Source organism: Muntiacus reevesi, chromosome 2 (assembly GCF_963930625.1).
Source record: "Muntiacus reevesi chromosome 2, mMunRee1.1, whole genome shotgun sequence".
In the NCBI taxonomy this organism is placed as follows: Eukaryota; Metazoa; Chordata; class Mammalia; order Artiodactyla; family Cervidae; genus Muntiacus; species Muntiacus reevesi.
Genome location: NC_089250.1, coordinates 128,477,222 through 128,500,606, shown reverse-complemented (window position 1 = coordinate 128,500,606; position 23,385 = coordinate 128,477,222). Strand labels below are relative to the sequence as shown.

General features: G+C 35.6%; 1 protein-coding gene across 14 annotated transcripts in view; it reads right to left on the bottom strand.

Annotated features, from left to right (window-relative positions):
- Positions 1–23,385, bottom strand: part of PCDH15 (protocadherin related 15) — a 767,128-nt gene that overhangs the window by 291,171 nt on the left and 452,572 nt on the right. For 13 of the 14 annotated variants that reach the window (XM_065919987.1, XM_065919986.1, XM_065919983.1 and 10 more), the window contains 2 exons: positions 16,080–16,273; positions 2,552–2,684 (listed from right to left, as the gene is read on the bottom strand). In XM_065919987.1, the coding sequence (XP_065776059.1) occupies positions 2,552–2,684; positions 16,080–16,273 (327 nt within the window). The remainder of the gene's footprint in view (positions 1–2,551; positions 2,685–16,079; positions 16,274–23,385) is intronic. The other variant, XM_065919979.1, reaches the window with a different exon arrangement.

Here is a 23,385-nt window from a genome sequence, read left to right as displayed (position 1 = left end):
ATTGAGCTGTGAGTCAGCAGTGGGCAGTGCTGTGTGTGAAAAAGACAAGAATGTATCCAGAAGTACCTCTAATACATTCTGTTATTAGAAGTCTTTGCGAGAGTAATTTGACAGAGCTTTTCAACTTTTAGGTCACTAGTTTAAATTCAGTCTCAGTTGATCATGAGCAAAAGTGTATGGTTGGTGGCTTATGAAAAATGCCTTGATGGTGTCACCCTAGTTCTTGCTAATAGAGACTGCCACTGCAATTGGCATCCTTTCTTTCACTTCTACCAGAAGTACAAAGGGTGAATAGAAATGTCACTTCAAGTATTTTCTCAGCTTTTGTACTAGAGAAATTTGAGATATGAAAAAGGCCAACTCCTTTTCATCTTTAACTCACAGGTAGAATTATTCTCCTGTACTATGGTTCCCAGATATTTCTGGAATTTGAAATGAAACTGGAGCCATTTTAGAAGTAAAATTATATCTAACTTACAAAAAGTTCAATTATACAAAGGCACATTCTTAAGAAATATTTAAATGTTAAACATGTACAATTACTTGGCCTGAACTTACAAATCTAAGATTTATTTTTCTTTAGTTTTTGTTTAAACAAAATAAATTCCCATTATAGGTAAACAAAAATTTTCATTATTCTATAAATATAACTATTTAATATTTGGTTTTCCATATTTTATCATTTACATGACTCAACTAAATGTTTTATTTTTCCTAAAGAAACTACAGGATTTTTTTTTCTTTTGTCATTGCTATTGTTATTGTTCAGTTACTCAGTCATGTCCGACTTTTTGGGATCCCATGGACTATACAGCACGCCAGGCTTCCTTGTCCCTCATTATCTCCCAGAGTGTGCTCAAATTCATGCCCATCGAGTCAGTGATGCCATCCAACCATTTCATCCTCTGCCGCCTGCTTCTCCTCCTGCCCTCAATCTTTCCCAGCATCAAGGTCTTTTTGTATCAGGTGGCCAAAGTATTGTAGCTTCAGCTTCACCATCAGTCCTTCCAATGAATATTCAGAGTTGATTTCCTTTAGGATTGACTGATTTGATCTCCTTGCAGTCCAAGGGACTCAGGCAAGAATACTGGAGTGGAGAGACTTTTCATTCTCCAGGGGATCTTCTAGGACCAGGGATCGAATCTGGTTCTCCTGCACTGCAGGCAGATTCTCTATTGTTTGAGCCACAAAGGAAGTCTATTTTATCCATTAAAATCCCCCAAATTTCCTTATTACTAATATACCTACTTTCATATAATTTTATTTCCCTATGTTTTAGTAGTAAATGAACAACAAAAGTAAATTCTCTCTAGTTACTTAGAGAAAAAGCAACAAATAGAGACAAGAGCAGAGGTAAAAAGAAGTATCTGGTAATGCCAGCCAAAATTTTAGCAGTCTCAGAAAATGAGTGGGATATAACAGAAGGAGCCTTGTTTTGGACATGTTCATAATTTCATCAACTGATTTAGGCTCCATTTGCTTTCTATAAGATTCATTTCCCACATTTAGATAATGAGGTTGATATGTTTCATTATTTTTAGCATTCCTTCTAGTGTAAACATTCTATGGAACCTTTACTTTTATATCATCAGGGTTTGAGAGGGAGGGTGTTTGTATTCAAATAGGATTGCAAAATGCCTCATGTCATCTCATTTGATGACAAAGATCAATACTGTGATTTTCCTAAATTATCCATTTGAAACAACAACAACAACAAACCTCTCCTAACCTTCAAGACCAGCTTCCTGAATTCTCATGTCAGCAACTCCTGCTATTCCCATGTAACACCAGGAGATGATAAATTCTCTGTCCTCTGAACATTCATAGATAAAATAATGTCATGTACTTATGATTTTTATAGCAAGTGACAGTTATCATCAACACCACAAGTAGCCCAACTCAAAACTGTAAGTTCAGTTGAAAATATAGCATTTTCTGGACAAATATGCTTTAGCTAGGAATATATAAATTGTGAAAATCAAGCTATCATTCTGCAAGTAACTTGCAGAATGCCCAAGTATCAAGAGTTGTGAATGGAAATATAACCTAAATCTACCCCCTTTATCTAAACAAATAAACTGAGGCACAGCAATTACAAGGTTTTCCCATGGCCACAAAATTGTCAGCCTCTGAATTAGAATGCCTACCATCAGTTGGTGAATCTAAAGTCATTTTCTATACTGAACACTGCAGCAAAAATAAATCCTGTCGGGGCAAAGGAATCCAAGACAGAATACAAGAGTCAGCTGCAAACTCTTTGGATGCAAAGTACAAGATATTCAAGTGCATGCTTCCAATCCTTTCATTCTCCCTTGTAATGATTGCAGCTAATCCCTGCCAGCTAACGCTGGTGTTTCAATAGTGGCAATCAATAGAATAGATTTGCTGTGGAAACCCTCCATCCATATTATCCCTGCTTTCCTTTCCAGATGGAATTGTCATTCATCAGAGTGTAAGTGACATGTGAAGCTTTCTCCCCTCTTGCATGGATATGAACCCATTAGCCTTCAAGGTTGTTGCTAGAATTTTATATGTAAACTAAGGAGCATACCTGTAGATTTAATAAAACCGCACCGATCCTCATGGCCTCGCTGATTTCAAGGCTATACATCAGTTGTGGGAAGCGAGGAGGGCTTTGATTATTTGGAGGAAGCACTTCAATGTACACAGTACAGATGGAATGCCTGCAGAGAAAGAGAGGCAAACAAGATGGGTAAAAATCTGCATCACATTTAATGACAGCCTGCATTTGATACTCTGTTGTTGGGTTTACAGCAGAGAGAAATTCTGAATTTTTATGGGAAATAATAAAGCAATTCAGAATAAAAGGGTGGAAACATAAAAGCTACCACCAAAAGATGATGTTTTTATGAAATTATCTTAGTGAAAGGAAAAAAAGAAAATCTCAAGTACAGATTTTTCCTACTTAGATTAATAGTGTGAATTAAGAAGAAATAGCTGTGCAAATAGAGGTAATGAATTAAATCGCCTTGACTTTTGACTTTATTTTGTAATGCTTCTCTAGTAGCAAAAAAATACTCTGTAAATATTTGGTAATAAGAGCTGTCCTTGGGGATTTCTTCCTATTAAACCAGCAGAGGGAGTATTGATTAAAATAACACAGAAAACAAAATATGGGTTGTGTTTTATTAGCTTTTTTGCTGACATCAATGGCTTAATGAAATGCATGTCAAGAGTCAGGGTCATAAAGTAAGAGTTGTGTAAAATAGTTGCAAACAATACCAAATCTGTTTTTTTAAGTCTTTTTTAAAGAGTATAATATAAAAATTTGGAAGTCAGATTTAACCGAAACCTTAGATTGATGGGCATTTTTTTTGAGGGACAAAATGCATTCTACTATTAGAAGGACAAAATCATTAGCATTGATATAATTACCTTTATTGATATATCTAAACTCTGAAATTTCCTTAAGTAGCAAAACCCGAAGAAGCAAGATATTCAAGACTGGTACAGAAGAAACATTGACTAGAATATATTAATGAGACCTGGGGTTTACAAAGTTACTATTCTATCTTGAAGAACATAACACTACTGCCTGAGTTGTATGCTTTAACTTATTTTAACAAAATCATGCCTTTTTATTCAAAGCACATTTCTTATCATTTCTATGTGGGGGCTAGAATTTTTTTAAAAATAGCCCAAAGTTCTTTACATTAAGTGCATCAGTTAAAGACATGTTACCGAAAACATTTTTCTGAGATTATTATTCTATAGTTGTTTACTTTGAAAATCTCTTAAGAGAAATACAGATCATAGGCACTGAAAATGCTTTCTTTAGCTTATCACCTTATAATATGCCTTAGTCCAAATTGTTTCTGAACATATTCTCAGTAGACTAGATACTTATAGAATACTAAGCACCTCTAAAAGTTTGCAGTGACTTAAAAATATTTCATACTTAAATTTACCACAATATTATTCTAAAGCAATCTCAATCTAAATTAAAATTTCTTATACATCATAATTAGTTAATGCATCTGCATTATTTCTTGTTCTGATATTATCTCATTATTAAAATTCAACAATAAAATTAATCAAAATATAATTGCTTTTCTTTTCAATTTTATTTTTTTTTTACAACTCGTGTTTTAAGGGTAAGATGTTTAAAGTAGGTTAAAATGGATGATGAAATGTTGCTTATAAACTTAGAGGTATCAAGTTTACCCTTATCAGTACTGTAACAGCAGGCTTCCCTGGTGGCTCAGTGGTATGGAACCCACCCGCCATGCAGGAGACACAAATTCGATCCCTGAGTCGGGAGGATTCCCTAGAGAAGGAAATGGTAATCCACACCAGTATTCTTGCCTGGGCAATTCCATGGAGAGAGGAGCCTGGCAGGTTATATATAGCCCACGGGATTGCAGAAGAGTCAGACATGACTTAGAGACTAAACAGCAAGTCTAATGGCTAGATGAAAAAGAGCCCCACTTTTCATACTGTGGGAGTAAAGTAATTGTCACTATGAGTGGGCATATTAGTCTCCCAGGTGATGATCTCGTTCCAACAGCCATCCCAAGATAAACATTACTGCTAATATTACCCTTCATCATTCTGAGTTTTTGTTTGTTTTCTTTTTTTTTAGTGTTTGTTACATATAAAGTGATTCACACATTTTACTATCTTTTCCTTTTTGCTGCCAGCACATCCTTTGTGCATAATAAGTCCAATAACATTTACCCTACACCATATTGATAATAATCCTAGCTGAGCAATGTTGAGCACTGGGTTTTTAACCACACATTCTTGGGTTAAAATTTTGATGCTATCAGATGTGATCATAGGAAACTGACTTCTTTCAGTTTCACTATCTTCATCTAATAACTAAATATAATAATAACATTAAGATTAGCATAAGGATTAAATATGTGTGTGGGTGTGTGTGTGTATACGTGTATGGGTATGTGCAAATGTGTATGTATGTATGTATGTATAAATATATGAAGTCAAGTGAAAATGTTAGTCGCTCAGGTGTGTCTGACTCTGGGATCTCATGGACTGTAGCCCATCAGGTTCTTCTGTCCATGGAATTCTCCAGGCAAGAACACTGTAGTGGGTAGCCAATCCTTTTTTCATGGGATCTCCATGACCAAGGGATAAAACCCAGGTCTCCAGCATCACAGGGAGATTCTTTACCATCTGATCCTCCAGGGAAGTACATACTGAAAAACATACATATGTCAGTTATTATTGATAACTATTCAAAATAAGGTTTCTTATTCTATTCTTTGGAATGGAATTAATAAGCTTGCATTTATCTTATTCACATCTCTTTAAATATTTTAGACATTTTAATTGCATTTTTTCACTTTTCTATGCTAAAATCTACAGGCGCAGTATCCTCTCTTCCTTCCCCAGACTGGACTATGGTGGTGTTAGGGTTTGGACATACTGGATCCTAATCTTTTGGTGTGGGACTGGAAATCTACATTTTCCATGAATATACAAGGTTTTTCTTACACAAATTTGATTTAGAAGACACGGTCCCAGAAGTTCGTGGGGATTCACCTGCTTTTTAAGTTAGGAGTCCAGGGGATTCCTCTACAAGCTGACCTAAAGCTCTCCTTAATAACCCTGGAGGCAAGAGAGTCCCTCACTTTTTCGACCTAGAAAACATCTGTACCCTAAATTCAAAGTTTCCTTTAAAAAATCTAGAACCTTCCTGTTTTTTTATATTCATTAGAGCTTCAAATTACTGGTGTGGAATACTTTATAAAAGTTTCACCTGAACATGGGTCTCTTTCTGCTCTTAAAAGTATAATTTATACTAAACTTATTGTACTTTGCATATTTCCTTATTCTTCCCCCTTTGACTAAACTGTTTACATCCACAACACTACAGTAATGACTTCTAATTCATAAGAAGCCTGTGTATTTGGCACAGAGAAAAAAATTAATTGCAAAACAAAAAAGACTCTATTTCTCAAGGCAGGAGACAGTGAACACCAAGGTCCAACATGACTGTCTCCTTCAACTGCACTTACTCCTTGCTTCTTTTGCTCCTCTCCAATGATTCAAGTGCTAGAATTGCTAATCATTCCCAACCCCTTCCCCTCACACACACACTTGGATTTTAGAGTTATTTGAATACGATCATATTTCAAGGTCTTAAGTTCTTCATCTTTAACATCCTGGCACCCCCCCTACAATAAGTTGAAATAAGCGCCAACATTCTTGATGGTTATGGCCTTCTAAAACACCATCCTCCTTTTAGCCTTGATGCCAGTCGAGTGTCAGAGTTGGCTTTCTAAAATTGAGTCCCGATAGTAATAACAATAAAATATATCATTAATGCTGTCCCAGTCCAGTTCAGTCACTCAGTCGTGTCCGACTCTTTGTGACCCCATGAATCACAGCATGCCAGGCCTCAATGTCCATCACAAACTCCTGGAGTTTACTCAAATTCATCTCCATCGAGTCGGTGATGCCATCCAGCCATCTCATCCTCTGTCATCCCCTTCTCCTCCTGCTCCCAATCCCCTCAAGCATCAGGGTTTTTCCAATAAGTCAGCTCTTCACATGAGGTGGCCAAAGTATTGGAGTTTCAGCTTCAGCATCAGTCCTTCCAATGAACACCCAGGACTGATCTCCTTTAGGATGGACTGGTTGGATCTCCTTGCAGTCCAAGGGACACTCAAGAGTGTTCTCCAACACCACAGTCCAAAAGCATCAATTCTTCGGCACTCAGCTTTCTTCACAGTCCAACTCTCACATCCATACATGACCACTGGGAAAACCACAGCCTTGGCTAGATGAGTCTTTGTTGGCAAAGTAATGTCTCTGCTTTTTAATATGCTGTCTATGTTGGTCATAACTTTCTTTCCAAGGAATAAGTGTCTTTTAATTTCATGGCTGCAATCACCATCTGCAGTAATTTTGGAGCCCAGAAAAATAAAGTCAGCCACTGTTTCCACTGTTTCCCCATCTATTTCCCATGAAGTGATGGGACCAGATGCCATGATCTTAGTTTTCTGAAAGTTTTGTTTTAAGCACTTTTTCACTCTCCTCTTTCACTTTCATCAAGAGGCTCTTTAGTTCCTCTTCGCTTTCTGCCATAAGGATAGTGTCATCTGCATATCTGAGGTTATTTATATTTCTCCTGGCAATCTTGATTCCAGCTTGTGCTTCTTCCAGTCCAGCATTTCTCATGATATAAAGATTAGTAATTCAATATCATTAATTAAGCACATAACAAAACAGGACAGTCACAAGGTAAATAATAGCATTCTACGTGAACACTTTGTATTACATTTTACAGCTAGTCTTAAGTGCATACAACTGAGAATCTATATGATATAAATTTTATTTTTATAATATAGTCAGTATAAGGTAGATAAATCTATAAACACAAAAATCATAAAGTTTTTATTTTTCATTTGGTAATGAGTTAAAAGTAGAACAAGAAAGGTGATGTAACTTCTCAGATAATCATACAATTTTAAAAGACCCTGGAAACCATCTAGTTTAACTCTCATTTTATGAAAGGATATTAGAAACTCAGAAAGATTAAGTGATAAGAGTCAAGGTTGTGAAGATAATTAGCAACAGTAGACAAACTCAAAGGCACAATTTATGAATTTAAACTTTGCCTGCCTTTTCTCCCCACATTCTACAAGAACAAAACTGGGAAGAAAACTGAAGACTTTTTAATTATCTGATGTGTGTGTATGTTTCTGTGTGAGAGCATAAAACATCTGTGGTTTGCAAGGAAGGATACTTTCTCACAGAAAATCACAGATTTCAAGTATTTGGATCAGACTATAATATCACAATCAATTTTAATTGCTTATATTATGAATAAAACTTCATCCATAGCATTTTGTTTTTAAGAACAAAATAAAATATGAATAAAAATAGGTTGTGAAGAGAGGCCTAAGAAGCTTTAACTTCAGAAATGGTATAATTTTTAAGAAGATAAAAAGCCAAATTTTTTGGATATGACAATAGTACTCAGTGGTACGGAGATAATGTTCTTGACATTTAGAAGACTGCACAGTCTGTATAGTAATTTTGTTTTAAATGTGTCAACACATGCTACATGGTATCTATTTGCAACTCTATATTTCTACCTTATTTCTAATTTTCTTATTTTATTTCATCAAAATAAAACTTATCTTTTATTTTTCCTTTGTCTTTACCAATATCACACTAAAAAAGCTGTATTTACATTTCAGTGTTCATAGATTCTATTTCATTGTTTTGGAAATACATACAGGGATCCATAGGAGTAACACTTCCAGATTTACAACTAACATAAGACTTCAGAGAAATTTTTCAGTGAAAGTTACAGGGACAAGATGCATGTAGGTGTAAAAACCACAGGGCATTACAGACAGGGAAAAACACATGTGCAAATTCAGAGACCAATAAATAAGAAAATAATACCTTTTGTACAATTAAAGAAAAAGGTATAATTATGACAATGGTAGGAATTAAGACTAGAGAGATGAGCAAGAGTCATAGCATTCAGGTACTCGTGTGCTCTACTTACTGATTTAAACTTCAGCTTAACAACAGTGGGGATTGGTTGATAGATTTTAACAATTCCCACAGCAGACAATACTTTGCTGTGTCTCTGTATCTTTGCTTTTATTGTTTCTTCTGCTAGGGTACCTCATTATCCTTCCTGTCCAAGTTAACCTGCACTTGTAATTATACTACGCTATATCCAGATTTACCTGTACCTTTATACGAATGCTGTGAGGGCAAAAAAACTCATCTTGTCTTATATTTTTAGTGCTTCCCAAGAGGACAGGAATTGTGGAAACTCAGTAAAATTTTGCTAAAATGAATACTTCCATAATTTTTTTATTATTAATGTTAAACATGTCATGTGAAGTTATTTTAAAATATATATGTTCATAATTGAAAAATAATTTTATGTGAGAATGGGTGACTTAATATTGTGTTAATTAGATACAACCTTGAATTCAATGAAAATAGATTATCAAAAAAGTATGCCATGCCAGGCATCAGTTGTTCAATCATGATTTGTTTATATTTGGGGGAAAGGACTCAATTTTATCTTTACATTTTGATAAATACTTAATAGTAGTACTTCAACTCATATTAAGATGAAATATTTACTTAATTTAATGCAGTTACATATGAGAAGACTTACAGACAAAAAAATAAATACTATCTAACATATCTTACTGCTTTTTAAAAATTGTTTGTTTTTATCCTCTTCTGTTTATCAACGACTTAAAAAAAAAAAGATTCCCCCAGACAAAACCACTATAGACTATGGTTCCTTTTACTCTCTAATTCTTTGGCAAGTTTAATCAATTAGAATAACAAGTATAAAAACAGTTAGTTCTTCTGCTAGTTAATTCATAAATCCTCATTTTGAGAGTCAGTGTTATTGACATTTAGAATTGAGGTTGCTTATTAGAAAAGAATAAGACAGAAAATCATCATTGCTCCCAGTGTGATCATTTAATTAGGTTTACATGTCACTACTGTCATCTGGGTCAGCTTGTAAAATATGTCACAATCTATATTTTTATGTTCATAATTTTCTAAGAGCATCTTTTTCCGAAAGAAATACTGAAAGCAAAGCCTCACAACTCTTCGGGTCAATCATCAACACAATTTGAAAGACTAATTTTCCTCCAGAAAATAGAAAGTGTCATTACTCTAGGGAAACATGACATTATTGTGGCAGGTAGGATGGAGGTATATAGATTTTACTCGCTGCAGGTCCCACTTGATATTTAATCAACCATCATAAGGTGGTCTTTTAGCACCCAAACCGTTGTCTATAAAGAAAACAGTGAGACTAAGTCAAATAAATGCCTCATATCACTGAAAAGACCTGTATATTCAAATTCTGAAAATGCCACTTTGTTTCCAGGGGTAGAATACAATTTGACTTAAGTAAAAACCAGTTGGACTACAAATTCTTGTAAACAAAGGCTTATCAAGGCAAATCAGTGATATGACTTGCAAACTGGAACTTCAAAGCAAATTTAAAATCTCACTCATTAAATAATAAAGTTGTCTAAAATATATCAATGCAATCCAGACCACCTGACCTGCCTCTTGAGAAACCTGTAGGCAGGTCAGGAAGCAACAGTTAGAACTGGACATGGAACAACAGATTGGTTCCAAATAGGAAAAGGAGTACGTCAAGACTGTATATTGTTACCCTGCTTATTTAACTTATATGCAGAGTACATCATGAGAAACGCTGGGCTGGGAGAAGCACAAGCTGGAATCAAGATTGCCTGGAGAAATATCAATAACCTCAGATATCCAGATGACACCACCCTTATGGCAGAAAGTGAAGAGGAACTGAAGAGCCTCTTGATGAAAGTGAAACAGTTGGCTTAAAGCTAAACATTCAGAAAACTAAGATCTTGGAATTTGGTTCCATCACTTCATGGCAGATAGATGGGGGAACAGTGGAAACAGTGGCTAACTTTATTTTTCTGAGCTCCAAAATTACTGCAGATGGTGACTGCAGTCATGAAATTAAAAAATGCTCACTCCTTGAAAGGAAAGTTATGACCAACATAGACAGCATATTAAAAAGTAGAGACATTACTTTGGCAACAAAGGTCCATCTGGTCAAGGCTATGGTTCTTACAGTGGTCATGTATGGATGTGAGAGTTGGACTGTGAAGAAAGCTGAGCGCCGAAGAATTGATGCTTTTGAACTGTGGTGGTGGAGAAGACTCTTGAGAGTCCCTTGGACTGCAAGGAGATCCAACCAGTCCATCCTAAAGGAGATGAGTCCTGGGTGTTCATTGGAAGGACTGATGCTGAAGCTGAAACTCCAATTCTTTGGCCACCTGATGGGAAGACCTGACTCATTGGAAAAGACCCTGATGTTGGGGAAGATTGCGGGCAGGAGGAGAAGGGGACGACAGAGGATAAGATGGTTGGATGGCATCAGCGACTCGATGGACACAAGTTTGGGTGGACTCCGGGAGTTGGTGATGGACAGGGAGGCCTGGCATGCTGCGGTTCATGGGATTGCAAAGAGTCGGACATGACTGAGTGACAGAACTGAACTGAACTGAACTGAATATATATGCACATATAGATTAGACATCTATTTAGCACAGCAGTATTTCCAATGAAAAGAAGTTACAAAATAAATAGATGATTACTATTGTGTTTTAGTCACAGTTTAAAATAATAATTACAAGATATATTTATGTTAATAATTAGCATTAATATTTTTACTATCTTATCATTTTTTCCCCAGAATAATAACTACTAAGGGTTATGGATATGGAACAGAATGAAAGGGAAGATTTTAGAATCTAAGAGTCCTGAGTTCAAGTTATGTTTCTACCTCTTATTTACTATGGTTATCAACACTTTTTTTATGAAAGTGGGCAAGGGGTCATGTACCCAAATAAGTTATCATTTTCAGTTTCTATTTTTGGTTTGTAAAAATAAATAGAGCTATGCAAGAGTTACAATTTTGTTGTTAAGATTAAATATATATATATAGGTCACTAGCATGATGTCTAGCCCTGGTATATTAATTAAATAGTATCAGTCATCTTCAACTTCCCTTCAGAATAACCTAGCATGAATGACACTATTATTTAAAATTCATTCAATCTCAGACTCTCATTTTGGATTCTGTAACTATTCACTGTATAAATGAATTCTATTTGTTTCTACACAAGATATAGCCCTTGAATGTCTTCTCACATTCAGGCACATATATCCATTTTCTTTGTGAATATATTAACATATTTATTCCAAGTAAATCCAAGTAAATGTGTATGAAGTTGAGCTCTTCCCTTTCACTCAGGTATGTGTGCCTTATTGACATTGCTACCAGTTGGTCAGCTTAGATAAAACCCTGGAGGGTCTTTCAATTTTTAATAATTCCTTCTCTCCATTTTCCCTTACTGATGGCGCAGTTCAAACCATCAGCAATGGTTTTTTTAGTGGAGGTGTTCTGCCTCACTTCCCTACCTACAGCTTTTGCTGTTTGTTGTTGTTGTTCAGTTGCTAAGGCAAATCTGACTCTTTGTGACTCCATGGACTATACAGCCCGCCAAGTTCCTCTTTCCATGGAATTCTCCAAGCAAGAATACTGGAGTGGGTTGCCATTCCCTTTTCCAGGGGACCTTTCTGACCCAAGGATCAAACACGAGGCTCCTACTGGCACGCAGATTCCTTACCATTGAGATATTGGGGAAGTTTGACTACAGTTTCATCCTTCCTCAAATCTATCTTCTGTAGGGGCACCAGAGTGATTTTCCTGAAACCAAACTATCTCAGATGAATTTCTGTTTTAAAGCCCTTCCATTTCTTCCACTGACTAGCTAACTCCAAGCTTCTTAAGAAAACAAATTAAATTTTCCATGATATGACCCTTAACTACTGACCCTCCTTGAATCATAGTTAATATACCAATTCGCTGACTGACTTGCAATTATCCAAAATACCACGTTATTTCAGACCTCTCCAGCTGTATAAATAATGTGATGGGCTTTATTATTATTATGTTTTTAATGTAGCCAACCTCTGCTCATTCTCCTAAACTCATCTTGTTTAGTAGATCTTCTAAATACTGCCCTGTTATGAAAAGTGCCCTCATCAATGTCCCAGAAAGTTGAGAATTTCCCTCAATGTCAACTTCACCATGGTAAATTGACTTATTTATAGTTCTACTTTCTATAATTTACTGTAATTTTTCTTTTGAACTGCAAATGACAATTACTATGTTTATTCTCTTTGTATTTCATAAATGGCAGTTACGTAATAAACGGTGTGCTGGACTGGATAGAAAATCTTACTGTCACAGACACCAATATATATATTTTTTAATTTAATAGGGACTAAGAGAATTGGTGTATACTTTCTGGGAAGGCAGAATTTCAAATCTAACTCTTTGTTTGGGAAACTCTAAAAAAACTGAGTTTTGTATCATATCATCTCTTATTCTAACTCATCTATTTTAAAACCCAAAATGACATTGTTAAAACAAAAAACAAAAAAGATGCTTGTTTCGAACTTAGGGGATTCAGAAATTATTTTGACTTCTGGGAAAAAGAGAAAACCAAACCACAGTGATTCTTATCCTTTTGAACTAGCTCTCTCGTGGAGAAGAAGCAAGGCAGACAAATGAAATTCATTCTCTAAACAAAAATGCATATAGTGCATTTCATGGTGATAACTTCAGTGCATCAAATAATACCAGGAAAGGCGTATAAAAGCATTGAGAACTTCCTGTAATTGCAAACAGGCTGTTAGAAAAGGATTCACAGACAAAGTGATGATTGAGTAATGACCTTGAAGGAATTAGGCCACAAAGAAATCTGAGGGTAAAACCACTGCAGGCTGAAAGGAGATGGAAGTCAAGTTCAAAGGTTTGCAAGTGGCTGCAAGCCTCAGGGACAGAGAGGAGACCAGTGTGATAACTGGAGTGGACTAAGAGAAACAACACAGAGTAGAAGGCTAGGCAAGTGTGAAGAGGTGACATGAGGAAGTGTTCTGTGGCTGCTACCAGGACAAACTGGGCTGGGCTCCACTGGCCCTTTTAATGATGTTGCCTTTCACACAGGTGAGATGTGAAGACTCTAGAAATCTATGCAAAAGGAAGAGATGTGTTCTTTGTTATCAGAATCACTCAGACTACTGTATTGAGAGGAGACTCTGAAGGGGGCTCAGGCCGAAGTCTAATTAGACTTCTCATTAGAAGAGATTTTCAACACTATAGAGAGAACAACGGCTTAGACTGTGATGTTATTAATGAAAGTAGTGGGATTTTTTGTTTTCTGAATATTTTTAGATTAGAGCTTAGATTTGTTGCTCAAGATTATATTTGGAGTTTGAAAAATAAGCATCGAGGAGGGCTCCAGAGATCCTGGCCAAAACAACTGCAAATTTGGAGATGCTTTCGACCACACTGGACAATGAAGTCACTCTGCATTTTGACAAACATACTGTTGAAGTGAATGCCAAGCAGACAAGAACTAAACTCTTACAGAGTGACCTGCAGGTCTATAAATAACAGTGGGAGAAAATGGAGGAGGGATCTGTCACCTGCAGATAAGAGTAGCAAGGAGTACGGGATAGTACATCCATTCTTATGCAATGAAATTAAAAGAGAAAATATTGAGAAACAAGAGAAAGAACTGTCTAGACACATCACTGAGGAAATACAGGGTCCTGTGAAATGTCTATGATTAATGATAAGAGAGATGTGAAGAGAAACTCTCACGGGGTTATACTACAGGGAAAATAATGTCCTATTCTCTGCTCTGGAGGGGTTTTAATGGTCAATGGTTTTGTTACAGATCTATCAAACTTCCTTGCCTTGCTATAGCTTGGGGTAGTATTTTCCTCTACAGAATTGATCTCTTAAGAATTCTTAATCTTTGCAATTGATTTTGGTAAATTATACCTTCTTGAAAAACTATTCGTTTTATCCATGTTTTCAAGTTTTTGCATCTATTTAAGGCAAAGTGGTCTCTTAATGATTCTTCCAATTTCTTCTGTTTCTATGTCATTTCCCTCTCAGAATTTATTAGGCAAAGTTCTACTTTCTCCCACTTTTTGTCTGGGCTAACTGATAGTTATCAATTTATCTATGTTTTTATTTATTTTTCAGAGAATTGAATTTGGATTTATTGACTTTAGAGATACAACTAATTCATATTGTTGTTGAACTTGATTCATTTTGTGTTCCTTTGTATTTTTATTTCATCTATGAAGTATCATAAAAATATATAAAGCCTTCACAAAAACTTCTCAAAGAGAAGCATGGATGGATTTCACTAAATAAGATACGAACAAACAAAATCCAGAGGTTTATTTCAAGATTAAAACACCAAAGCCTAGTGGGATTTATATCAGGAATGAAAAATAGATATATTTGAGAACGGTATTAAGATCAGTCATCCTAGCATTAGGTCAAAAAGAAAAGTCATTACTGCTTTCATAGTTGATGGATTGTTTATTTGACTTGAATAAATGACCACTCTTATTTTTAAAAAGTCAATAAAATAAAAATAGATAAATGCTTTATTAACACAGTAAAATGTTTTTTAACCATAAACCAATATAATAGGGAAACATGGGAGGTCCTCCTACTTAAAATCAAGACAAACATTTTTATTGGAAGTACTATCAAATGAAATTAAAGGGAACAAAATAAACAAAAAGAAGGACATCAAAGTAGCACTACTTGTAAAATATATTATTAGATAATATAAAAATATGAACTGGAAAACTATAAAAACATAAGAGAATTAAGATAGTGTGTTAAAATTAATACAGGTTAATAACTTTTGTATGTGTAAATGTCAGCTAATTAGAATAACAAGAAAGAAGGAATCCATTTACAATAACAAAAAATGAGAAACATCCTAACAAAAAAAATGTATAGGACATTTGTAAAAAAATTTTGAAAACATGGGCAAATGAAGAGACATAAAGTTCCTAGAAAGATTCAACAATGTATTAATATTAAATTCATATTTTCTTAAAATGCATCCTGAAATCTGGAACAAACAAGAAATAAATAAAAGGAATATCTCAGGTGGGAAAACAAAAAAGTGTAGTTGTAATAATTGAAAGTCTTTTTACTTTGCTTTCTCTTAATGTTTCTCTCTTATATATATATGTATACATATATTTGAGGTTATATTATATATAGATAGTATAGATATAGATATATAATTTAAAAATAATTATCCAGACACTGAGGGATGGCTTCAAATCCCTCAGGCATCACGTTTTGCATGTTATCTATGAGCTCTCAGTAGCAACCTTACTTTTCACTAATATATTGGACACAGGCCTCTGATATTTCCTAGTTCCCACTCCCCCTCCCAACAGAGAATTGCATCCTTCACATCTGTGGAATCATAGTTAATTATTTTGTGGTTTAATCTTGACTTTCTCATACTTTTTCCACAGTTTGACAAAAGAAGAATATGCAGTTCCTAAGAAACTAGTCTCTCTGATTTTCTGATCTAATTTAGATGTTTATAAGATAAAAGAATGCTCGCTGCGCTTCTTAAATTTAATTATGGGGTTAAACTGGAGCGATGAAAAGACTGCATTGGTTTGATATAAATTACCTTCTCTCTGCTGGAGGAGCATTATCCGCTGCTTGGACGGTGAGCGCGTAAGTCCGTCCAACCATTAATTCCACCCCTGGAGCGATGGTGATAAGCCCTGTTGTTTTATTGACGATGAAGTCTCCCTGAGCCCCAACCAGGATTTCATATGTGATCTCCCCGTTTGACCCTTCGTCTGCGTCGACTGCAGTGAGCTGGAATTGAAAATCACAACATAAATCCTCTGGGACTCAACTTTTCACCATCACATCATTTTCCCCCCCAACAAAAGAAGCTTGCTTTCAAACACACACACAGTGAGCAAAGAAAGTTCTCTCGTCATATACACTCTTGTTTTCTTGAATTTCGGCTACTGTGTTCAAATACTGAAGCAATCTCATCAGAAAAGTTTTTGTTGTTGTTGTTCTTATGAGAGTGATAAAAGGCTTTGAATCTTGAAAGCTATCTTTATTTTAACTTACTAAACCAAAAAAGAAAGAAAGCGCTAACAGCAAATCTAATGTCACTATAGGATTTTTTTTTTCCTATCTCATCACCTGCTTTTAACACATAAATACACATTACTAAGGACTGCTGCCGCTGCTAAGTCGCTTCAGTCGTGTCCAGCTGACTCTCTGCGACCCCATAGACGGCAGCCCACCAGGCTTCTCTGTCCCTGGGATTCTCTAGGCAAGAACACTGGAGTGGGTTGCCATTTCCTTCTCCAATGCATGCATTCATGCTAAGTCGCTTCAGTCGTGTCCGACTCTTTGCGACCCTATGGACAGCAGTCCACCAGGCTCCTCTGTGCACGGGGTTCTCCAGGCAAGAATACTGGAGTGGGTTGCCATTTCCTTCTACTTAATAAGGACAGAGGCCTGGAAAAAATGAAATGGCTGAAGTTTGCCTTTATTGCTACCATCCTTCCTTTCGCTCTGATTTTTTTTCTTGTCATATTGTTTTCCTTCCCATCTTCCAGAGACTCTATAGTATTACCTTTTGAAAAGCAAACAAACGCATCTCCAATTGCAGAATATCTAATTAGAAAATTAGAATATCAAGCTCAATAAATTTTTTTTTTCTTTTTGGAGAAAAAGGATTCAATTCAGAGTCCCTGAAATAATACCACATGAACATTTGTAAGGCTAATTTGGACATATTCATAATCATTTTGGAACAAATGGCATCCAGCAGTTAAAGACTACTTTGAATCATTATATACGAAAAGAGAAAACCATTATTAACTTTACAAACCAAAATTAATGTAATCATGATTTAATATGTTAAATAAGGCTCCTTGACTTCCTGATAAGTATCAATTCGCTTAAGGAAACCAAATGTAAGATTCTACTGGGAAATCTTATACATTTTATAGTCACAGAATTTATTGTTTTCATCCTTTGACAGATGAAGAAAGAAAATATGGCCTCAGTTTCCTAAGAGGAAAACATGTTTTTCCTATTAACAAAGAAAACACACAGGGTTGTAATAAATATGTTGTAGGAAAAAAATTCCTTATTTACTGACATTTTCTTATGTATCTCTAATCCATGAGTTTCATGTCTTTAAAGTAGCAGTTCTTGGTCATCCACAGAATCCTTTAGGTGGCTATTGGACATTCTGGTGCATTTTCTTGGAAAAAATGTGAGTATACACAATTACCTTGAAATAAATTCAATTTCAGGAACACTGTGTTAATTAATGGCCATTTCAAAGTATCATATTAACCATTTTAATGAAATGTAAACAAAATTCTTTACCCACCACATCATGCTTAAGAGGGTATACTGGGCAGTCTATTTCTATTTTTATTATCCTTCCACTACATTTAGAATGATTTTGGGCATGGAAATAGCAGGAACAAAAATAATTGAGAAGAAAAAAAGGAAATTTGAAACAGGGGTATAAATTCAGCTAAGTCTGAGAGTGGGTATTTGGGAGTGAACAGATGTTGTTGCCAGAAGGAAAGTCTTTCCATGAAATGATTCTGGGACTTATGTGAGAATGACAGACCAAGTCCTAAAGGCAAAGAGAAGGAAACAATTTGTAGAAACAGTCAGAATGAATGATATATATTTATGGAGAATTATTCATGCCAGACAAGCTCATTTTCTTTTGTGTGTGGATAAAATTAGAAAATTAGAGGACAGGGGTAGCAGAGGAGATATCAATTTTGATTATAGTAAATCACTTAACACAATGTCTCAGGAAATCTTAATTAAAATTTAGCTCAAATTGGATTCAATATTAACATTCTTCCTGGGACTTAAATTGGCTAAAGGAATTTAATGATAAATGGCAATGAATCAAGTTAAGAAGTGTTGAGGAATGTGCTTTAGGGATACAGGTATTATGGTTGCTCTTATTTAACATTTTCATAAATAATATTGGAAGACAGGATAAGCTCAATGATAATTAAATTGAAAAAGGCATCCATCTGGGAGGTGCTATAAATATCAAATAGTACTACAAAGCATAGGTGATACAAACAATTCTCAAACTGCACAGCCAGCCAATCACAGATGAGATAATATATTCAGGGACTACAACTAGCACCACAGAAACCATTAGCAAGTCGGAAGTTTAATAAATAAGCTAAAAATGAATTCAACATTTGTTATCTAAGTAACTTAATACAAATTTTCAGTCTTTCAGCAGTAAGTAATAAAATAGTTGATCAAGAATTCACATAATTGTGTCCTTAGACATGGAAACAAAAATATTTTAAAGGAATTATTAGTGGTTCAAGATTAGAAAAGAGAGCTGAGACACTGACTCTGAGAACCCTGAAAATGATAGCACTTCATAAAAAAAAAAATCCTGAAACTAAACTGTGGTGGAGATTAACAAATCAATGGTCTTGTGATCAGTGGTCTAGGAAAGTGGTTTCCAACCTTTTTGGCACCAGGGACTGGTTTCATGAAAGACAATTTTTCCACAAACCAGAAGGAGAGGGATGGTTTCAAAATGATTGAAGTACATTCCATTTATTGTGTACTTTATTTCTATTATTATTACATCAGCTCCACCTCAGATCATCAGGCATTAGATCTCGGAGATTGGGGACCCCGGTCTAGGATATTAAAGGTATATGAAGCCAATCCTAATTTAGTGGGAAAATCTACCTCCTAAACAAAAATGGGTTAGTTTACATGGGGAAAGCAAAATGTCACTCACATGTTATCAGATGAAAGTAAACTAAAATATGTGACTTTTAATTGTTTTACCAAAATGTAATGATATCTAAATGGTAAGGAACACTAAATTGTTTAATATATTTCTTTTTCTAATGTATTACAGTCCTCTTCAGGAAGTTTAACCCTACCCTGACAAAATTCCTTCCTCTCAGTATTCCAGTATGTACATATTACAAATATCCTTGTCCTCAGACACCCTAACATTCCACAAAAAAAAAAAAAAAAAAAAAAAAGGATTTGCCTATTAAGGACCCTGAGATTAAGAAAATAAATAGCACTCTCACAGAGGTCAAACATGATGAAAAAGGCAAATAGAAGCAAGATGATGAAGGTTTTATGGGCGATAATAAAAAGTTTGAGAATCATTGTGTGACTCAAGTAAATAATGACAAGATTAACATATATCTGATATTGAATATGTAGAGTAGTTCCTGAATTCTTTTCTCTCTCTCTCTTTTTTTCCCTCTGTTTGTTTTGAGGGCACGAAAAACCAGGGAGAATGATGCAGTTTTAGATAAGATTTTAAGGGAATGGCATTAAATTATCTTAATGGTTCCCATTTATAATAAAAATTATAATAGAACTGTGATGGACTCTAAAACATGGACAGAAACATTCCATACCTGATACATAAAACAAAATAATTTTTTAATGTTTTTACTAAGAGTGTAAATAATAATCAAATAATAAAGAATAAAGCTACATTGCTTTCTTTGGTACATGTAGGCTACATTTATAGCATAGTCTTCTGCTGTTATAAAAAGGGTTTTTTTAATTTACACAGACATAAATTTGGCATTCTTAATAATAAAAAGTGCTCTGGAAACCTCACCAGAGGTTTTGTTCAATGTTTTTTGTTTTTTTGTTTGTTTCCTATTGCTAAGGGAAATATTATATTAGTAAGGTATTTCTCTGTATTGTAACTTTATAGTTAAAACTTTCAAATTTCACTTAGAGAATGTAAAGTGTGAGAAGTTTGCTGTGGTGAGGATTTTCTTAAGAAATATTCACTGAGGAGAGTTTCCAGAATCTCAGTTGTTATCTGAGGCTAGGTTTATTTTGATTTTTGGTTAAAGTAGAAAAGAGATTTCACTCGTTCTAGACATTCACTTCTATTTTCTAGTGTGTCATCCTCATTCCTTTTATTTTGTATTTTGCATTTAATAAGCTAGATTTGTTCCGTTTCTTTCTTGGTCTGTTTGTGAAAATATAAGAAGCACACATTTCTTATTGTTCAGTTGCTAAGTTGTGTGTGACTCTTGGCGACCCCATGGACTGCAGCATCCCAGGCTTCCCTGCCACTCACTGTTTCCCAGAGTTTGCTCAAATCATATCCTTTGAGTAAGTGATGCCATCTAACCATCTTATCCTTTGTTGCCCTCTTCTCTTCCAGCCCTCAATCTTTCCGAGCATCAGGGTCTTTTTTAAGGAGACTGCTCTTCACATCAGAGGTCTAAGTATCAGAGCTTAGGCTTCAGCATCAGTCCTTTCAATGAATATTCAGGGTTGATTTCCCTTAGGATTGACTGGTTTGATCTCCTTTAGTTCAAGGGACTCTCAAGAGTCTTCTCCAGTAACACAGTTCAAAAAAACAAATTCCTCAGTGCTCAACCTTCTTTATGATCCCACTCTCATATCCATACATGACTACTGGAAAAACCATAGCTTTGCCCAGACAAACCCTTGTTAGCAAGGTATTGTCTCTGCTTTTTAATATTCTGTCTATGTTGGTATTAGCTTTTCTTCCAAGGAGCAAGTATCTTTTAATTTCATGACTGGGGTCACCATCTGCAGTGATTTTGGAGCCCAAGAAAATAAAGTCTCTCACTGTTTCCATGTTTTCCCATCTCTTTGCCATGAAGTGATGGGCCTGGATACCATGATCTTAACTTTTTGAATGTTTAGTTTTATACCAGCTTTTTTGCTCTTTTTCTCGCTTTCATCAAGAGGCCCTTTAGTTCCTCTTCACCATAAGGGTGGTGTCCTCCGCATATCTGAGGTTATTGATATTCCTCCCTGAAATCTTGACTCCAGCTTGTGCTTCATCCAACCTGGCATTTCTCATGATGTACTCTGCATATAAGTTACATAAGCAGGGTGACAATATACAGCCTTGACGTACTCCTTTCTCAATTTGGAACCAGTCTGTTGGTCCATGTCTTGTTCTAACTGTTGCATCTTGACCTGAATACAGGTTTCTCAGGAGGCAGGTAAGGTGGTCTGGTGTTCCCCTCTTTTTAAGAATTTTCCAAATTTGAGGTGGTCCACACAGTCAGAGGCTTTAGTATAGTCAATGAAGCAGAAGTAGATGTTTTCTGGAATTCTCTAGCTTTTTCTATGATCCAGCGGATGTTGGCAATTTGATCTCTGGTTCCTCTGCCTTTTCTAAATCCAGCTTGAACATCTGGAAGTTCTTGGTTCACGTGCTGTTGAAGCCTAGCTTGGAGAATTTTGAGCATTACTTTGCTAGCCTGTGAAATGTGTGCAATTGTGCAGTAGTTTGAAAGTTCTTTGATATACTTTTCTTTGGGATTGGAAGGAAAACTGAATCTTTTCCAGTCTTGTGGCCACTGCTGAGTTTTGCAAACCTGCTGGTATATTGATTGCAGCCCACTTGACTTCAACTTCCAGGATGTTTGGCTCTAGGTGAGTGATCACACCATCGTGATTATCTGGGTCATTAAGATCTTTTTTGTATAGTTCTGTGTATTTTTGCCCCCTCTTCTTAGTATCTTCTGCTTCTGTCAGATCCATACCGATTCTGTCCTTTATTGTATCCATCTTTGCATGAAATGTTCCCTTGGTATCTCTGATTTTCTTGAAGAGTTCTCTAGTTTTTCCCATCCTATATTGTTTTCCTCTATTTCTTTGCATTGGTCACTTAGGAAGGTTTTCTAATCTCTCCTTGCTATTCTTTGGAACTCTGCATTCAGATGGATATATCTTTCCTTTTCTTCTTTGCCTTTTACTTCTCTTTTCTCAGCTATTTGTAAGACCTCCTCAGATAACCATTTTCCCTTTTTGCATTTCTTTTTCTTGGGAATGGTTTTGATCACCATCTCCTGTACAGTGTTAGGAACCTCTGTCCAAAGATCTTTAGAACTCTGTCTGTCAGATCTAATCCCTTTAATCTACTTGTCACTTACACTGTATAATCATAAGGGATTTGATTTATCTGGTCTCATCATTACTATCTGATTGAAATTGCTTTACTAAAATGCAAATAATTGGAGCTAGGAGGCAGGATTTCTGGTTCCAATGAAGTAAGTAAATCAGATAGCTTGTTTTCCCCAAAAGGTAAGTAAAAATCTAAGCAAAAGTGTCAAGAAACATTTAGGGCTCTAAAGATTCATGAGAGCAGACAAATCAGGAATAAAATCCATGAAGAATTGCTGTGACTTTAGGTAGGAAAAGCAGGAGCTAGTGACCTTGTTATTTCAGCGGCACCTTATCATCCTTACCATTCTCAACCCCAAATATAGTGGGCATATGGGTGTTATAAGGATGGGGCTCACCCTGAAAAGCAGCAGATGTTCTTCAAGAGGTGCCATAGTAAATTTGATGTAGAGTTAATAAAAGAATCAATTTCGTGAGAATTGAATGAGCAACAGCCTCAGGTCTGTCAGTGCAAGTTGTGATCCCAGTTGGTAAGCTGAGAACAAGCCATAAATTTAGAAGAAATAAACAGAAAATGAGAGTCCAACAGAAAGGCTAGATAAGCTTTCCACACATCTCTGACACTACACGTGTGCATAGAGAAGACATGAAAAGGCCTCAAGGAATGCAAATGCCAAAGAAAATCCTGAGAACTGCATGAACTTTCAATGCTCTCCCGAACAACCTCGACTCAGATCAACTGGCAAAGGTGAAGGCTTTACAGGACTTTTGAGAAAGGGTTATGGGGGATAACACTTTGTGTGTGGTGGAGAGAATTCTTAGGCCAAAGAGAGTGTGTCTCTAGAATGAGACTTTTTCTAAATATCGAGAGCAAATTAATTGAGGGGATAAATTCAGTGAATATTTGGTAAACCTGTACTGTGTGGAAGTCACTGTGCCAATCATGGGTGGTTACAGATCACTAAAAGAAATTTATGGTTCAGTAGAATAGAAAGAGATGTAAAATCTAACTT